This window comes from Natrix helvetica, assembly GCF_964273705.1.
Source record: "Natrix helvetica genome assembly, chromosome: 1".
NCBI lineage: Eukaryota > Metazoa > Chordata > Lepidosauria > Squamata > Natricidae > Natrix > Natrix helvetica.
In genome coordinates this window covers 352,611,630-352,631,533 of record NC_138548.1, presented here as the reverse complement: position 1 = coordinate 352,631,533, position 19,904 = coordinate 352,611,630, and the positions used below count along the sequence as shown (strand labels likewise).

At 40.6% G+C, this 19,904-nt stretch overlaps 1 protein-coding gene and 2 long non-coding RNA genes across 4 annotated transcripts in view; 2 read left to right on the top strand and 1 right to left on the bottom strand.

Moving 5' to 3' along the window:
• Positions 1 to 19,904, bottom strand: part of LOC309383178 — a 474,080-nt gene that overhangs the window by 423,516 nt on the left and 30,660 nt on the right. The gene's annotated exons all lie outside the window — the stretch shown is intronic.
• On the top strand, positions 2,319 to 10,479 carry LOC309385139 (uncharacterized protein). Of its 2 annotated transcripts, none has more exons than XM_081939257.1 (2): positions 2,319 to 2,411; positions 8,859 to 10,479. In XM_081939257.1, the coding sequence occupies exon 2, from the start codon at positions 9,121 to 9,123 to the stop codon at positions 10,411 to 10,413; it is 1,293 nt and encodes a 430-aa protein (XP_081795383.1). In that variant the 5' UTR covers positions 2,319 to 2,411; positions 8,859 to 9,120; the 3' UTR covers positions 10,414 to 10,479. The 2 variants fall into 2 exon arrangements, with proteins under 2 accessions (XP_081795383.1, XP_081795382.1); XM_081939256.1 differs by lacking the exon at positions 2,319 to 2,411 and adding an exon at positions 7,731 to 7,898.
• Positions 12,688 to 17,670, top strand: LOC309382622. Its single transcript, XR_014173683.1, has 2 exons — positions 12,688 to 12,805; positions 15,684 to 17,670. It is a non-coding gene; the product is annotated as an uncharacterized lncRNA (long non-coding RNA).

Sequence of the window (19,904 nt, the reverse complement as noted above, 5' to 3'; positions counted from 1 at the left end):
AGTCATTTGTCATTTCAGCAATTCCTACATGCAGGAAATGGAGCCTCAGCCTTGACCAGGATTTTTCGGGCCTTTAATATTGCAGCTTGGCTTTCATGCCTTAACTAAAGTTACAGCCCATCTCACCCGGGATACTGCAACCCTCATAAATAAATATGAACCAGTTGCCAAGCATCTGTATTTTGATACTGCAACGGTCATAAGCGAGAAAAAATGTCCCAACTTTTTTCAGTGCCGTTGTAACTTCAAACGGCGACTAAATGAACTGCTGTAAATTGAGGGCTACCTGTATACTGTATGCCAGGAAAACATGGGATCTCCTCCTGTAGGAAAACGTTTTTTATACTAGACCATATGAAAAATGGAAAGGAGGGAGCTGGATAGAAAATTGGGACTGGATTTGAGGAAGGATGAACAACCTTGTCAATCAATAGTTTGCAATGGCTTCTTCTTGAATTAAAATAAAGATGTTAAATGAATTCTCCTTGACCCAAGATCTTTTTTCCCTGGGTCCATGTCACAGCTCTTGAAGAAGATCAAGATCTATTTTTGTATCTCTTACATACTACTCCATCTTTTGGTATTTAACTTTCCACCCTAATCTTTCAAATATAACTCAAAAGATGGCACCTCCCAAGATGCCAAGAGTAATTTAGGCACACCCAATGTTGTGTAGATTTTGTGGGCTGGTTGGTAGTGGAAGACATGGATTTTTAGTTTGGTGAGTTTTCCCCTCTCGTTGACGATTTCATTAAACCTCTTAAATCCATTGCACTAAAAATTGGTTCTGTGTGTCATTCCAATAATTCTAAAAGTGGTGCTGGCTGTGGGTGATGGGAGTTGTACTTCTGCAAATTCAAAAAAACTTTCTTGACATTTGCAGTGCACCTTGCATAAATTATTTATTTTATTCATTCATTCATTTTATTCATATATTTGATTTCTGTACCCACCCATCTTAGCAAATGACTCTTAAGTTAGGTTCGTATATCAAACTAGAAAAGGTTTAGCGGCAGATCATCCTGGAGAAAAATCTATCGATGTGATCGGTGGGGATCAAAAACAATTGGCTGGCACATAATAATAATAATAATGATAATAATAATGATAATAATAATGATAATAATAATAATGATCACCAGTCAGTGGTATTTGTGATGCATTTTTGAATGTTCAGCTGACAGTTTCATGTTTAATGAATAATAATTTTTAAAAAGTGATACTTATTGTCATTGGGGCACTTGGCACCATATCCAAGAATTTTATAAAACAAATCAAGAAATTGCAACTTCCTGCAATAACACCAGCGAAACTTCAAAAAACTGAACTACTTGGAACATCGTATATTTTAAGAAGGTACTTGGTTGATACCTAGGACACTGGCATCAACTCATATCAACCATTAGCACCGGTCACTGGTATTTGTAATGCATTTTTGAATGTTCAGTTGACTTGAGTTTCATGTTTAATGAATAAAGTATAATAATAATGATAATAATAAGTTCCTATGTCCTTGGTTAGGACTCGAGCTGTTGAGCTACCAACCAGACCCAAAGGCTATGAATCTCACCATAGATTAACCAATAATGATAATACAGAATAAAATAAAATAATAAAATAAAATAATAAAAATGAGAAGGTGAAGATCTTGTGGGACTTTTGAATGCAGACGGATGGTCATTTGGAACACAACACGCCAGATATGATTGTAGAGGGCCGAAAACGTACAATTTATTGACATCGCGGTACAAGGAGATGCCAGGGTCGAAGAAAAAGAACTAGAAAAAAAATCACAAAATACCGTGACCTGGCCATTGAAACTACTCGATTATGGATGAAACATGTAACAGTGATACCCATTGTCATCGGGGCACTTGATACCATGTCCAAGAATTTTATAAGATACATCAACAAATTGCCCTTTCCTGCAATAACACCAGTGGAACTGCAAAAAAACTGCACTACTCGGAACATCTTATATTTTAAGAAGGTACTTGGTTGATACCTAGGACGCTGGCAACAACCCGTATGAACCATTAGCACCAATCAATGGTATTTGTGGTGAATTTTTGAATGCTCGGTTGACTGAGTTTCATATTTAATGAATAAAGTATAATAATAATAATACCTATCAAATTCGAACGCCTTGGGGGAAAGAAATCGGACGAACGTGTTTTTCAGCCACTAGATGGCGCTGTAGAAATGATCAACGCACGCGCCTTAGATCGCTGTCAATACCGTGTGGTAGCCCATCGGTAACGAGTTAAAAGGCATTGAAACCATCAAGTATTAAATTACTAGAGAGGATGCCGGAGTGGAGAAGAACTTCCTCTTCCTGTTCATCCCTGGGAGGATGATGGCATGGAGGGTGGCACTCTTGTTCTTCCCAGGGTCGCAACAGCAGCTGGAAGGTGAGTTGAGGACAGATCGGAAGAAAGGGCTGGGACCAAGCCGGGCTGCCTGGTTTGCTCCTTGGTGTAAAAGCAGAGAAGCTGCTACCTATTCCTTCCCACCCCAGATTTAATTCCATTGGTTTTGCAGGCTTTGAAACTGCTGCCTGCCATTTTCTGTGGGTTGGGAGATTTAAAAAGTCTCCTTCAAGGTAGAATTGACTTCTTGTTATTTTATTGACATATGTTGTTTTCTTGGCAACAATCTGGCACTGATCTGCCACTGCTGGCTTCTGGGATTATTATTCTTTTTAACTTCCCCGTCCAAATGGGATTTCCTGGTGGTGTCCCCTCCATGCATTAACCAGATTTAGCTCTGCTTAGCCCTTAACCTGTTTTTAAAAATGAGAATTATTTGAGATGTTCAGTTGTATAGGTAGCCCTCATTTGCCACTTGTTTAAACGATTTTATGACTCTGAAAAAAGGAGATTTCTACCTGGTCCTTGAAGGTGTGATTGCCACAGTGATTTGGGTGCAACAACTGACACACGATGATAATGGCCACAGCATTCTTGGTGTGGAGGAGACAGGGAATGCTGCGGGTCTCATCCCCCCTAGGCAGATACACCTGGTGAGAAGGCCCTTCTCCATGGTGGCCCCTTTTCTCTGGAACATCATTCCCCCCCCAGAGATTAGAATGGCCCCCACTCTTCAGCACTCTTCTGGAAGGTGCTGAAGACCTGGTTCTGCAAGCAGGCCTGGGAAACCCAGAGCGGGATGGAGCCCATTAAATGGCTCGTGTGATCTGCTGTCGCCGGGACTAGGTGGGTGGGAGGTGGGGGATGATTTTGTTATATTGTACTATATTAATTGATTTGATTCTTTTTGTTAGTTTTTATTGTTTTAAATGTGGTTTTATATTCTGTAATCCGTCTTTGAGTTGCTATGGGCGAATAGGCGGCAATATAAATTCAATAAAATAAATAAATAAATAAAATTCTGCAGTCGGCAATCACCGTTTTGCAAATCTCGGGCACTCCCAAGTTTGGTGTGGACAATGGATGCCTGAATTTGAGAGGGACACTTTTACCTTTACAAAGAGGCTTCTGAAAATACAAATCATCAAGTAATTCAGGCAAAGCAGATCCTTCCAATAAATTTTGAAGTCCATCCAAAACATCTTGGAGACTTAAGGCTTCCTCATCTGTATATAGATACATATTTCCGAAAAAAGGAAAAAAAGATCTAAACTCCACTGCCACTCTCGCCTTCAATATTTCTTTGATGTATAAAAATACTTTAATTTTGAAATCACTTGTGCACAAGTTTCTTCTAATGTTTTCAGAGATGGAGGGTTCTATCTTTTCTTTTCCTTCCCTTGCCCAAAATATTTCTCACAGACACCTGCAGAGAAACAGTCCGTGTCCTTGAGATATTGTCAGTCCACAAACAAGCTGCAAACCTTCCAACTTCAGTAAAATCAAGGAAAGTAGAACAAAGGATATATTGTTTCAAAAGAAAAAGAAAAACCAAGTTCTGGCTTCCAAATGGCAGATTCAACTTTCTCTTATTCGTTTCAGGCTTTAAAAAAAAAGCAAAAGTCTCTAAGTATCTTTAATAAAATTTGATAAACAGTAGGAGGAAGGATTGTTAAAATAAAAAAGAGGTTTTAGTTCAGCCAAAAAATAAAGTAACAGGGAATAGAAGAAAAAATCAATTCATTCACTTACGAGGAGAAACGGGAAGCATTACAATCACTTCAATCCACAAAACATTGTTACATAGAAAAAAAAACTTTCTAAGGCAGTCCAATAGAGATAAATTTCGCAGCTTTATTCTTAACTTAAAGGACTAATTTATCCTAGAAAAAAAAAGTTTCTTTGGGCGATCATTCTCAAAGAAAAAAAAATCTCACCAAATAGACTCACTTTCACTTTCACTGCCTTTCCTCCGGAGCTGTCTCTGACTTCGTCAGCCTGGGAGCTGTCTATTTACCGCCGCTTTGGAGAGCTTCCCTTGGGTCAAACAGGGACTTTGCGATGTCCCTGTGACTAGCAAGGATTTGTCTCCCTTTCACCGTCTCTCCGGGATGGCTTAGGTCCATATGGACCGTTACAGCAGTAAAAGAATTAACGGCGGTCTCGGACTATCAAGACCGCACATTGTGTCGTCGCGACATTTGGCTTTCATCTCTCCAGAGAGATTTGATAAGAAGTTGGATAAATTATTGTTATGCGTAGCAAAATATGAAGGGGTTGGAGCTCCCAAAACTAAAGAAGAGAATGAAGATATAGAACAGTGATGGTGAACCTATGGCACGCGTGCCACAGGTGGCACGCGGAGCCATTTGTCAGGGCACGCGAGATGCTGAGTTCACCATTTTTAAAAGCCATTTTTTGCCCTCCCCAGGCTCCAGAGGCTTTATAAGAGCCTGGGGAGGGCGAAAAGAGCCCCTCCCCGCCCCCCGGAGGCCCTCCGGAGGCTTCAGGGATCGTCTGGAGGATTCCGGTTTGCTCGGAGGGTCGTTTTAAGTGTTCCGAAGGCTTCAGGGAAGCCTCCGGATGATCCCTGAAGCCTCCGGGGGGCGGGGGGCTCTTTTCGCCCTCCCCAGGCTCCTATAAAGCCTCTGGAGCCTGGGGAGGGCGAAAAAAGCATGTAAAAATGGGGGGGAGCGCCTGTTGTGCGCGCATATGCACTGTGGGGTCGTGCATTGCATTATGGGTGCGGCATGCCCACACACGACCCCCCCATGCGCTCCCCCCACTTGTGACACGCGAGCCAAAAAAGGTTCGCCATCGCTGATATAGAAGATATAGAAGATAAAGGCAAGACAACAGATGAATCTACTAATGAAGCACCCATGAGTGAAAGTGGAAAGATATGGAAAAGTGAATTTGATTATCTGGAGCTCTACCCCTCCTGTCAAGATATGGATTTGATGATGGAATTAGGAAGAGAGACAGCTTTAGAAAGACGTCTGATAATCAAAGACATGTTAATTTTAATATCAGCTGAGGGGCAACGAGAGTATATGAGAGATCTGAGCAAAAAAGTGCGGAGAGAAGTCTTTAAGATCTCTGTAAAGAAGCTAATAAGAGAATTGATGCAACAACTGGGTAAAGAGATAAGATTGGAAAGACACAGGTTGACAATGAATGCTGATAATTAAAAACTTAGTTAATCTTTGGTGATTAATAAGTAGGATTTTGTAGATGCTTATAGAATGTTTTTGTTTTTAAAATGTTTATTTGTTAACAGATAATCCATTATGATAATAATAGTGAAATAATAACTTTAATTAGTGAAAACAATTTGGATATAAACCGTAAATTGGGACCTGGAAAAAAGATTTATTAATTTTACTAATTTTTTTTTTGTTTGGATTTTGTTACAAAGATGTAATCTCTTCTGGGTACTCATAAATTCTACAAATAATTTTTTGTTTAGATATATTGTAAAGATGTTAGATAACTACAATAACAATAATGAAATGTTACTGGCTAAAGAGATAAGATTGTTTTGTTACTGGAAAGACACAGGTTGACAAGGAGTGTTGATAATTAAAAACTTACTTAATCCTTGGTGATTAATAAGTAGGATTTTGTAGATGATTATAGAATGTCTTTGTTTTTAAAATGTTTATTCGTTAACAAATAATCCATTATGATAATAATAATGAAATAACTTTAATTAGTAAAAACGATTTGGATATAAACTATAACCTGGGACCTGGGAAAAAGATTTATCAATTTTACTAATACTTTTTTGTTTTGAATTTTGTTATAAAGATGTAATCTCTCCTGGGTACTTATAAATTCTATTAATAAATTTAGGTCTAGATTTATTATAAAGATGTTAGATAACTACAATAACAATAACGAAATGTTAATGGATAATGTTTAATGATTTTATATGTGTTGGCATTGGTGAAAGCAATTGGGTATAAGCCTGAGGTTTACAGAAACAGCTAATGAATGCCAGTATGTGGTTGTGTCTTTAAATATAAATGATTTTAGATAAAAGCACGTTTAAACAATTATAGTTAAATGAGAATGATGGTACACTGATGGTAAAATACATAAAGATCTTTGATTTAAAATGTACAATCCAATATGAATGAAGTATAAAGAAGGATTGTGGTAGTAACACATGAAATTTATTTGTAACCAATCAACATGCTTTCTGGAAGATGTAATGGAGAATTATTTTTTGTGTGTTTTTTGTTTCATTAAAACAATAAAAAATTTCCCCAAAAAAAGTAATTCAGGCAAAGCAAAAGCATTTAAGTGGGGGAGGGTGTGCTTTTATAGGGTGCAGAAACATGATACATTTATTTGGCATATGTGACACATCATAAAGTGATCAAATTAAAAGATACCATTTACATGTAACACGTGAACAACAGGAATCTTTGATTCTAGATAAAATTCCACAAGTGGCAAACTTGTGGCTTAAAATATTTCCTTTTCCTGGCTTGGCTTGTACTTTTTAGACTTGCAAGTGTACAGATAATCCTTGACGTCATTCATTCAGCAACCTAGGTCTTCCCTCTCCCTTGGCACCCCTTCTCCTCATAATGACTGCAATTGGGGGGGGGAGATTGCATGGGTGCCTTGCTGAATGACAGAAACTACTTAAGGACCATAATCCTGGACTCAGTTGTTACTTAGGCCATCGTTTAGGAGCTGTGTACAAAAACAAAACTTTCACTAAACGTTTTAGCACCCAGCACCTGGCTAATCTCTTGCAGCTAAATTGGATCTAACTGTACTGTTCAATCAGTCGGAATAGAGCTGGAAGGGCACCTTGGAGGTCTTCTAATCCAACCCCTGTTCAAGCTTCCCTCAGTTGCAAAGAGGGAAGTTTTGGGGAGTTATCCTGCACCCCCAAGAACAGTCTTCCCTGATTCCCCAAGGGAGGTGAGGTTTGTTGTTCCCTTTTTGCACAACGTTTCTCCCCCCCCCCCCCCCCCCCCCCCCCCCCCCGGCTAAGAATGCTTTCCCTTGGTTTAGTTCTGGCTTCTTGCATACAAAATTTCTAGCTCAGATTTAACAGAACAGAATAACAGAGTTGGAAGGGACCTTGGAGGTCTTTATTTATTTATGGATATTTTTTATGGATGTTTATTTATTTATGAATATGTATTTATTTATGGATATTTATTTATGGATGTTTGTTTGTTTGTTTATGGATGGATGGATGGATGGATGGATGGATGGAACACCCGCGCTTAGAAAGCCGTCAACGCAGCAGCGACGTCGCTGGCGGTTCAACAGAGGGAGCGACTGAATTGAAAGGTGGTGAAACCATTGAGTATCGAATTGCTAGAGAGTATATAGAGGAGACGAGAAGGTAAGAGGAAGTAGCTTCCTCTTCCGGCTCACCGGATGGGGAGGGGTGTAGGCATAGTGGCGGCTGTCCAGACGTTCTTCCCAGGATCCAAGCAGCAGCATCGGCAACATCTGGACGGCAAGTTCAGGACAGGTCGGAGGAAAGGCCGAGAGCAAGTAGGTTTCCTCCACGGTGTAAAAGCAGAGAAGCAACCACTAGGCTGAAATACATCGGCTTCTGCTTATTCCTTCCCAAATTTTATTCCATTTGCCTTTGATCTTCTGCTGGTTGGGAGATGATTTTAAAAGATTTTAAAAGTCTCGTTCAATTTAGGGCTGTTGCTATTTATTTATTTATTCTTCCTTCCTTCCTTCCCTCCTCAAATTTTATTCCAGTCTTCCTGCATGATTTGAAACGGGTCCCTTCATTTTCCTTCTGATTTAAATGTCTCCTTTAGATTCCACTGGTGCTGCACGCTTTAAAAGTGTTGCCTGCAATTTTCTGCTGGTTGCAAGATTTAAAAAGTCTCCTTCACTTTAGAGTTGACTCCTTGTGTTTTTTAGGAGCGTGGTGTTTTCTTAGCAAGGGAGGAGTTTTGTAGGCAAAACCGGTGATGCTTTGGGCACCATTTCTTTTAAATTAAGCCAAAAAGTTTGAATGTACTCATTTCTGGGACATTTTTTAGGTTGAAATATAAATATTTTCTACATGCATGCATTATATATACAATATTTTATGTATTTACTGTGTGTCAGATATATTTGAAAATAACAATTTGTAGGGCTTAGAAGTTATTCAAGTCCACAAGAGAATGTCATGATTGTGTGGATATTTAAAATTAGATTTAGCTAGCCTTTTTAAAATTAAAAAAAGAATTAAATGCAAACAATGCAAACATAGACATATTCATCTGAATACAAAGGGGGAAAAACAGAGTCTCTGGGGGTGGAGGTGCACTGTAATATTATTTTTGCCTTTTCCTTTTTTGATCTAACTAGTCTTCTATGTGACAAATAAATCATAATTGATGTTTATGGTTAATCTAGCATTTTCACATGTTTCTTTTTTCATGCTCCTTGTTGTTTTCCCATTTTATAGCCAATCATTAAACCAAGCCTTTTATGTGATTGTTATAGACAAATGAGGATGCCAAGAAGATGCCAAGTGAGATGAAAAGCAGAACTAAAAAGGAAAATGAATCCATCCTGCAATTAAAATCCTTCTAATTCCTACAGAAAACAACAAAACACTTCTCCTTCCCAGCACCTGATGGACAAGAGAGATAGTAGCTGAAGAGACTATTAACCTGGAAAAAAAATTGAGTATGTGGAGCTCATACTCAATGACACACTCTACAAAAAGGTCAAGGGAAAAGGTCATTTGCAAATTCAGAAAAAGATGGAAGTACCTGGAAATCAATGGAGAGGACAGTTGGATAACCAGGTGTGGCAAGCAGTCATGCAAGACTCGCTCTGTGAAGAAGGAAAGAGTAGCTTGAATGAAAACATCATCCAAGAAGGGATCCAACATATTTTTGACCTCCCCAATAAACCAAAAATATCAGTGGTGGAAAAGCCCCACGGAGCTACATGTGGTGAGGATAGTATGGATTGCAAATCGCAACTGATGGTGCATGAAAGTATCCACATGAGAGAAAAGCGAAATATATGTCCTACGTGTGGGAAATTGTTTTGCTACAGCCCACGCCGTTTTGAGGATAAAATGACACTCACCGGGGGTAATGCATACCAATGCTCGCAATGTGACAAGAGCTTTTGCAAGGACGCCACCCTAGCGATACACCGGACGACTAACACAGAGGAGAAACAGTATGTATGTCTGGATTGTGGGAAAACTTTCAATCGTAATTCCCACCTGGTGATACACCAGAGGACTCACACAGGAGAGAAACCTTATGCGTGTCCAGATTGTGGGAAAAGTTTCAGTCGGAAGTCCAACTTGTTGATACATAAGAGAATTCACACAGGGGAGAAACCGTATAGCTGTCAGGATTGTGGGAAAAGTTTCAGCCGGAATTCTAACCTGGTGACACACGAGCGGACTCACACAGGAGAGAAACCATACGAATGTCAATATTGTGGTAAATGTTTCAGCCAAAATTCTCACCTCGTGATACACCAGAAGATTCACACTGGAGAGAAACCATACGAATGTCTGGAATGTGGGAAAAGTTTCAGTTGGAATTCCCATCTGGTAATACACCAAAGAACACATACTGGTGAGAAACCATATGGGTGTCCTGTTTGTGGGAAAAGTTTCAGCCAGAAATCTGATCTGATGATGCATCAGAGGACTCACACGGGGGAGAAACCATATAAATGTCCTCTTTGTGGGAAAACTTTCAATCGGAATTCCCATCTGCTGATACACCAGAATACACACACCGGAGTGAAACCATATGAATGTCTAGAATGTGGAAAAACATTCAGTCAGAGTTCCCACCTGTTGATACACCAGAGGTCTCACACAGGAGAGAAACCATATGAGTGTCAGGAATGTGGGAAAAGTTTCAGTACTAGATCTAACCTTATAAATCATTTAGGTTTACACACAGGGGAGAAACCTTTCAAATGCCTAGAGTGCGGACGGTGCTTTACACAATATTCCTGCCTTGCCGCACACAAGAAAATCCACACGAGGCAGAAAGCGACGTCTGTAGAGAAGTCTTGAATATAATTTCTAATTTTCCATTGGAAAAACAATTGAGAAATTAAGTATTAAATGTCTAGCATCCTTCACTGTAGTCAAATGTATCTCAATATTAGACATAACGGAGGAGAGAATTTGAAAAATATTGGTTTGGTAAAAGGTAACACTTCGTATCTGGATATAAGCAAACTTACTGGACATTCCCTTATGCAGAGGTCATGCAATTCTACAAAAAGGCTTTGGGAGTCATTTTTTTGCATACCGATCATCATAAGCCATAGAAATGCTACAAAGGGAATTTCAAGTTTCTTCAACATATGTGACAACCCTGAAATTGGCTGAACTGTGGCCATTTTCTTTTTGTTAGTCTCTAGGGAGGTTTCGTTTCTCACTGCTTCAGGGCTGACACAGTCTGGAGTGATGGGGCCAGGGGGGTGGGGGGTTGTAGAGATTAGCTGGGGGGTTGTAGTCATAATAAATTCCCCCGCTCCCCTGGGAATCAAGGACGTTCATGCAGGTGTCTGCAGGGTGGAGACTGAGGTCATCTAGCAACGAGGCTGTATGCTGATTGGACCATGTGACTGAGACGGCGGGGGGGGGGGGTGGTGTGTGATAATTTTTTTACTTTTAATTGGAGGGGGGAAACTGGCCCCAACTTAGATCCTGTTTTCCACTAGGAAAATGGCAATTTGATATGTCCTAATAAAAATGTTGTTTGAGGAAATGACCTGCCTCGGAGTTCTTATTGAACTGGGATGTATTACTTGGAACCCTGACAATAGGTGCGCTGTAGATTTCAAGCCCCAGAAATCGTTAGCCAGCAGATCTGTTGATAAAGTATCTTGAAGTTGTAAGTCAATCTTTGTGGTAGGTCTCATAACTGGCTACAGCTCCTAAAAATACAGTTGCACCCTCAGATGTACTTACCGTTGGTGGCTTCTCCACCATGACAAAAATGAGAGGAGATGAGGAGGATTCAAAGTTCATCCTTTCCAAATACTTCCACCAAATCAGTGCCAGGAGAATCTGTTATTCCGGACCGTGGCCTCGGATAAGCACAAATATGAAAGAAAACCATCAACGTGGAGACTACAGGCAAGCCTCGAGTTACGACCACAATTGCGCCCCAAAATTTATCTTGCTAAGTGAAAATTTTGTTAAGTGAGTTTGCCCCATTTTACGACTTTTCTAGCCACAGATTCACACAAGTGAATCATTGTATTTGTTAAGTTGGTAGCATGGTGGTTAAGTGAACTGGATGCTCCATTGACTTTTTTCACTGCCATGGTAACTTCAAATGGTCACTAAATGAACTGTGATAAGTCAAGGACTACTGTACATTTTATCATTTTATTGTTCTTAGGAGCTGAAAACGCTTGAAATAATTCCAGAGGCTCTCAGTCTTTGAGAGAACAAGTCCATAATGTAAAATTTTAGTGGGTACAGCATTCTAACATCTTTGAGGAATAGAATAGAATAGCAGAGTTGGAAGGGACCTTGGAGGTCGTCTAGTCCAACCCCCTGCTTAGGCAGGAAATCCTACACCACTTCAGACAAATGGTTCTCCAACATCTTCTTAAAAACTTCCAGTGTTGGAGAATTCACAACTTCTGGAGGCAAGTTGTTCCACTGATTAATTGTTCTGTCAGGAAATTTCTCCTCAGTTCTAAGTTGCTTCTTTCCTTGATTAGTTTCCACCCATTGCTTCTTGTCCTGCCCTCAGGTGCCTTGGAGAATAGTTTGACTCCCTCTTTTTTGTGGCAACCCCTGAGATATTGGAACACTGCTATCATGTCTCCCCTAGTCCTTTTTTCTATTAAACTAGACATAAACTGTTCTTTATATGTTTTATCCTTCCCTAATCATAAAGAATAAATGAAGAATAAAATGGGACATTAGCACAGAGGGAAGGGAAGGGAAGAATTTGGAAATGTTCGTGGCTCTCTGGCTACAGTCTATGTATAGTATACAGATCTGCATCTAAAGCAGACAAGTGTCTCAAAGGTGCTTTTTTTCACGAGGCAACTGGCCTTTCTGGGTTTTTCTTTGAAGGCGTTTTGCTTGTCATCCAAGAAGCTTCTTCAGCTCTAGTCCAGTTGCCTCTTGAAAAAGCACCTTCGGGACAACCATGGATGCCTGAGAATCTCCATAGATATCAGCGAGAAGTGTGTTTTTCAGCCTTGTGTCGCTAGATGGCGCTGTAAAGATCATCAACACCATCGCCTGGAAAACCGCCGACGTCGCAGCGGCTTCTGAGGAAGAGCATCGAAGAATTGGATTGCTAGAAAGGCTTTGGGGCGGGGGGGGGGAAGGGGGCACAGGAACTTCCTTTTCCGCTCCCCCCCCCCTAAGAAGAAGGTGTCGTGGGCGGCTGTTTTTGTGCTCTTCCCGGGGTCGAAGCAGCAGCTGGCAGGTGAGTTGAAGGAAGGTCGGAGAAAAGGCGGGGGGGGGGGGGGGGGAAGCAGCGGGGCGCTTTGGTTTGCTCCAGTCCAGGGTGCAGAAGCAGAGCAAGCAACGTAGCTGAAACATTCTCCGCTGCTACCTATTCATGCCCTCCCCAAATTTCGTCCCAGGGCTGCTGCATGGTTTAAAATAGGTTGCTCTTCAGTTGGTAAGTCGTGCCTGACTCTTCGCGACCCCATGGACCATACATACGGTAGCATCACTCACACACATACGCACAGAGTCCTCCCCTGTCTCCGTGAGTCTGCCCAAATTCAGGTTCATTGTGTCGATGACACTATAGCAATAGCACTTATATACCGCTTCACTGTGCTTTACAGGCCTATCTAAGTGGTCAGTCGGTCTATCTATATTTCTATCATCTATTTCTATCTCTCATCTATTGCTATCTCTCATCTATTTATTTCTATGTATCATCTATATTTCTATCATCTATTTCTATCTATCTATTTCTATCTCTCATCTCATCTATTTCCTATCTATCTATCTATCTATCTATCTATCTATCTATATATTTCTATCATCTATTTCTATCTCTCATCTATTTATTTCTATCCCTCATCTATTGCTATCTCTCATCTATTTATTTCTATGTATCTATATATTTCTATCATCTATTTCTATCTATTTCTCATCTCATCTATTTCTATCTATTTCTATCATCTATCTATCTATCTATATCTATATTTCTATCATCTATTTCTATCTCTCATCTATCTATTTCTATCATCTATTTCTATCATCTATCTATCTATATCTATATTTCTATCATCTATTTCTATCTCTCATCTATTGCTATCTCCCATTATTTATTTCTATGTATCATCTATCTATATTTCTATCATCTATTTCTGTCTATCTATTTATATCTCTCATCTATTTCTATCATCTATTTCTATCATCTATCTATATCTATATTTCTATCATTATTTCTGTCATCTATCATCTATTTCTATATATATATTTCTATATTTCTTTTTTTGTATTTTTTAATTTTTAAACAAACATAAACATTTCTATATTTTTAATCTATTTTTATCATCTATTTCTATCACCTATTTCTATCTGTCATCTATTTCTATCTATTTCTGTCTATCATCTATTTCGATCACCTATCATCTATTATCTATTTCTATCATCTATTTCTATCTATTATCTATTTCTTTCTATCTATATATCTAATATATTTCTATCTTCTATTTCTATCTATCATCTATTTCTATCATTTTTTCTCATCTATCTATTACTATATTTCTGTCTATTTCTATCATCCATCCATCCATCCATCTATCTATCTATCTATCTATCTATCTATCTCACCATCTCATCCTCTGCTCTCCGCCCCCTTCTCCTTTTGCCTTCCATCTTTCCCTAACATCAGGGTCTTTTCCAGCAAGTCCTCTCTTCTCATTAAGTAACCAAGGTATTTTGAGCTTCAGAAGCGTCAGCATCTGTCCTTCCAAAGGACAGTCAGGGTTGAAGTCATTTAGGATCTACTGAATTGATCTCCTCGCACTCCAAGGGACTCTCCAAGGACTCTCCAGAGACTTCTCCAATGCTAAGTTCAAAAGCATTCATTCTTTGGCACTCATCCTTCCTTACATTGTTTAAATTGTTGCCTTCGATTTTCTGATGGTTGGGAGATTTATATTTCTGCTTTTCCTTGTGTTTTAACAGAATAAGAGTCAGAAGGGACTTTGGAGGTCATCTAGTCCAACCCCCTGCTCAAGCAGGAGGCTACACCAGGGGTGTCAAAATCAATTTTATTGAGGGCCACATCAGGATTGGGGTTGACCTTGGAGGGCGGGGTGGGGGTGGCCATGATGGGCATGATAGAACCACACCTCCGCAGACATGGTTTTATAAACTTATAAAAATAGGGAGGCGTACATTTCTGTAATTTTGTTTTTTTTAATACTTACTTGATCAACTTGATCATCTTATGAGAGAGACCAGATCAAGAAACTGACTCCATAGGAAGACTAGAACTAAAAATTATTAGGCTAGTAGCAGAATCCTGCAAGCCTGAGAGCTAAAATATTTTACTTTTCCTCCCTTTTATAACCTTCTGAGTCAAGGACGGCTTCCTGCAATACTCCGGAGGCCACGTTTTGGACCTGGATGGCTCCGGAGGCCCTGTTTTGGGACTGGAAGGCCTCCTGGGCCACTCCGGAGGCCAAAAGCTGTTGTGGGGGTAGGGTGCCCTGCCCATGCCCCATTTTTGCTAGCAGAGGCAGAGGTATTGGAACACTGCTATCATGTCTCCCCTGTGTTATTTTCAAGGCAAATGAGGAGTTTCATGCGTAGAACTGAGGCTTTAAATCTCTCATAGGCTTTGGGCACCATTTCATCAATTAAACCCCCCCCATCAGACCAAAAATGGACGCGTGCAGCGTGTGCATGCGTGTTAGCTCCTCCACGAGTCTCCATGACGCTCCAGTTGTTCAGCGGAGTGTCGCGCAGGTGCTGTATGCGCCGGAAGCGCAGAAGACTTAAAAGACCGGTAAGGAGCTCAGGCGGGGCTTCCAGAGCACCATACCAGAACGGTATCCGGTGGTCCGGGCTGGCTCCAGTATGCCCGTACCGGGACATAACGCCTGCAACCCACCACTGCTGTATAACTATAACTATATTCAGCCTTTCCAGATTTACTTCATAACAATTTTTAATGCTAAGCGTTTGTGATTTACTCAGGTCCAAAAGAGAATTTCGTGATTGAGTGAATATTTGAATTTAGTCTTCTGTGTGTCAAATGAATCACAATGTTAGAGATTAGATTGGTATGTTTGGTTTCTTTCAATGTAATATTTTTTTTCTTGTTTTCATAGGTTGTGCACCCATTTTATATGCAGCCATTACACTAAGTCTTTCATGTGAATTACAGACAAAGAAGATGCCAAGGAATCCATTCTGAACAAATGAGAATCACAAGCAGCATTAAAAAAAACAAAGCAAATCTGTCCTGCAATCAAAATGCACTCCATTTCCTCCAGAAAACCTTTCTGCTTCCACAACAGATGACAGACAAGAAAGAATAACAAGAAGACGGTTTTTGTGCTGGAAATAATCGAGTATGTGAACCTCAGACTCTTCACAAAAAAGATCAGAGTGGATCGTTTCTAAATTCAGAAAAAGGGGGAATTAATCTAGAAATCAATGGGGGTGGAAGGAGTCACTTGTTTAGCCACATAGGCCAGATAATCATGCAAGCCACCTCACCCTGTGAAGAAAGAAAGAGCAGCTTGATTCAAAACAGCATCGAAGAAGGGATCCAAAATATTTTGAATCCAGGAATATCATTGGTGGAAAAGCACCTCAGATGTGGATATTGTGGGGAAAGGACAGATTGCAGATCAGAGTTGATGATCCATGGAAGGACCCATACCGGAGAAAATCTCTCCCAGTGTCCTCAATGTGGCAAAAGCTTTATCAAGCACGCTACTCTAGGGATACACAAGAGAAGTCAAATGGCAGACAAGCCGTACGAGTGTCTGGATTGTGAGAAAAGTTACAGCAGTAATTCAAGCCTGTTGATAAACCAGAGGACTCACGCAGGAGAGAAGCTGTATTTTTGTCCAGATTGTGGGAAAAGTTTCACTCGGAATTCCCACCTGGTGATACACCAAAGGACTCACACAGGAGAAAAACCATATGAGTGTCCTGACTGTGGGAAAAGTTTCAGTCAGTATTGCCACTTGGTGATACACCAGAGGACTCACACGGGAGAGAAACCATACGAGTGTCTTGATTGTGGAAAAGCTTTCATTCAGAATTCTGACCTGGTGATACACAAGAGGACTCACACAGGAGAGAAACCGTATGTGTGTTTGCACTGTGGGAAAAGTTTCAGTCGGAATTCCTACTTGGTGGTACACCATCGGACTCACACAGGGGAGAAACCGTATGAGTGCCTGGAATGTGGAAAGGCTTTTGGTCGAAATTCCGAGCTGATGATACATAAGAGGACTCACACAGGAGAAAAACCATATGAATGTCCGGATTGTGGGAAAAGTTTCAGTCAGAATTCCCACCTGGTGGTACATCACAGGACTCACACAGGGGAGAAACCGTATGAGTGTCCCGATTGTGGGAAAGGTTTCACTACTAGGTGTAAACTTATAAACCATGTAGGTTTACACACGGGGGAGAAACCTTTTAAATGCCCAGAGTGTGGACGGTGCTTCACGCATCATTCTTGTCTTGCTGCCCACAAAAAAATTCACATGAGACAGAAGGTGATTCGTGTAGAGAAGGCTTGAATTTCATTTCTGATCTTCTGTTGGAAATGCAGCTGAGAAGTTAACTGCTTGATTTCTTTCCTGATTCACTTTAGTCAAAGATGCCTCAGTATTAGATAAGAGGGAAGAGAGAAAAAGATTGGAAAATTGTTAGTTTGATGAAGACTAGCTAACTGCGTATGGCTATCAATAGATGTTACTACCGGTAGATACTTACTTTTCAAGAAATATTTTTTTAAAGAAATATTTGCTTTTCAAGAAATAGTGCAATCGCTGCAATAAATATTTTGTGTGGAGTTTTTTGTTTTTTACATTTCTATACATCAGGGCTGTCAAACTCCCGACCCATGGGCTGGAAGCATCATGTACTGGACATGCCCCTGCCCGGTTTAGCGAAGGGGGAAAATGTCCCGATATGTTGCATGACCCTGCCGTGATATGAGTTTGGCACCCCTGCTCTAGATCATAGAAATGCCACATGCAACGTTTCAGCTTTCTACCTCATTGTCTTCCAGATTTCAAGCCCCAGAATTCTCCAGCCAGGATTACCTTTTTAATAAAATACTTCAAAGTGATACTCAACGTTTCTGGTTGGTCTCTGAAATCTGGAGCTAAAAATAACTACGGAAAAGAGTGCAGCGCTCAGCTCTTTACTTAGAGATTATGAACCCTCAAATATGATAAAATGGGATAGGAGAGATAAAAGTGAATTCAAAGGAGCTCAGAGGAAGGAGAATCCCTGTTCAGATTGTGGGTAGGATGAAATGCAGTATATAGAAGATCTGAGGGAAGTATCCAGCAATGACAAAAGCACTGTAAAATTCGACATGCCATAGCTGTTAAATAGAATGGGTAAGAGCTGTAGGTACATTGAGTTGTGGAGAAAAGGGGTTGTGGTTTGCAGCATAGGATCTTCAGGTTCATTAGCAACTCCTGCTGTAATATTGTTTGCTTGGAGGTGCTTACAATACAACAGCAGAGTTGGAAGGGACCTTGGAGGTCTTCTAGTCCAGCCCCCTGCCTAGGCAGGAAACCCTACACCATTTCAGTCAAATGGCTATCCAACATCTTCTTAAAGACTTCCAGTGTTGGGGCATTCACAACTTCTGGAGACAAGCTGTTCCACTGATTCATTGTTCTAACTGTCAGGAAATTTCTCCTCAGTTCTAGGTTGCTTCTCTCCTTGATTAGTTTCCACCCATTGCTTCTTGTTCTACCCTCAGGTGCCTTGGAGAATAGTTTGATTCCCTCTTTGTGGCAACCCCTGAGATATTGGAACACTGCTATCATGTCTCCCCTAATGTTTTCTAGTTTAAAGACCTGCCTCTGGCAGGAGATCCTACACTATTTCAGACAAATGGTTGTCTTAATATGTCTTAAAAACCTCCAGCGATGGAGCACTCACAACTTCTGGAGGAAGCCATCCCACCAGTGGTGGGTTCCTACTGGTTTGGATCGGTTCGGCCGAACTGGTAGTGGTTTGGTGGCCTGCCGATTCCAGCGACCCAGCCTGCCACACCCCCAAACTGGTTCTCCAGGTGGCGCCGTAGGCACCGCCATCTTGTTTTTCGGTTCTAGAGGTGCACAGAATAGCTTTAATTCTACTGCGCATGCACAAAGCACACACGAGCGAACCAGCAGTAGTGCCTGCCGGAATTCACGCCTGCATCCCATTGATTAATTATTCTCACTGACAGGAAATTTCTCTAAAGTTTTAGCTTGGCTCTGTCTTTAACGATCTTCCACCTTGTCCTGCCCTCAGGTGCTTTGGAGAATAGGCCGCACCCTCTCTTCTCTGTGACAGCTCTTCAATGTCACGATGTTAAAAAGTTTGCTAGATATGAACTGACTGAAACTGACACTGAAGAGTTAAACTGAGAAAGAGTTATTGCGCAGGTCATAAAAGTTATCTGAAAGTGATTTATTGCGCATGTCTTCACACATTCCAGAGCTTTCCTTCTGATCTTTGTCCGGCTGCCAGGAAACTGGGAGACGGAACTCTTTTATCAAAATGTAACCATTAGTTAGTTTTGTTTTATTTACTTTTATTATTTTCGTATTAAAGTTTGTTTATTAAATAGAATATGCTTCTCAAGACTATTTTATTTTCTTAACATCTTAATGATATGCTGTTGGGAATCAGCCCGATCCATAGACCTCATTTTTCTTCAGGGTGTTTTTTCCCCTGACATTCAAGTCCTGGAAGACTGCTATCCCATCATCCCCAGACCGTCTCTTCATTATACTTCATTATACATTATATCTAATTGCCTCAACTTTCCATCCTATGGTTAGCCTCCATGCCCTTATCATCTTTGTTGCTCTTCTCTGCCCTCTTTCTAGAGTCTTACCATTTTTTATTGTATTGGGTTGATCAGAAATGAATACAGTATTCAAACTTATCCCTTCGGGTCATCTTGGTTCTATGCCTCTGTTGATGTAACCTAGGACTGTGTTACCTTTTTTTTTTTTTGGCAGCTGCAGCACACTCTGGCTCAAATTTAAGTGGTGACACAATTAGACACATCTAGTTGCTACTGTTGAGCCCAAGTACTACAAGTTCTATATACCATGCATTTTGTTTTTCTTGCCTATGTCTAAGACAGTGATGGCGAACCTATGGCATGCGTGCCACAGGTGGCATGCAGAGCCATTTGTCAGGGCATGCGAGGCGCTGCCCTGTCAGCTGGCCAGCATGCACATGCGTGCTGGCCAGCTGAGTTCACCCTTTTTTAAAGCCATTTTTTGCCCTCCCCAGGCTCCAGAGGCTTTATAGGAGCCTGGGGAGGGCGAAAAGAGCCTCCTCCCCCT

Excerpts from the sequence above, each read along its gene's own strand:
- LOC309385139 (XM_081939257.1), top strand. The coding sequence starts at position 9,121 with ATGGAAGTACCTGGAAATCAATGGAGAGGACAGTTGGATAACCAGGTG.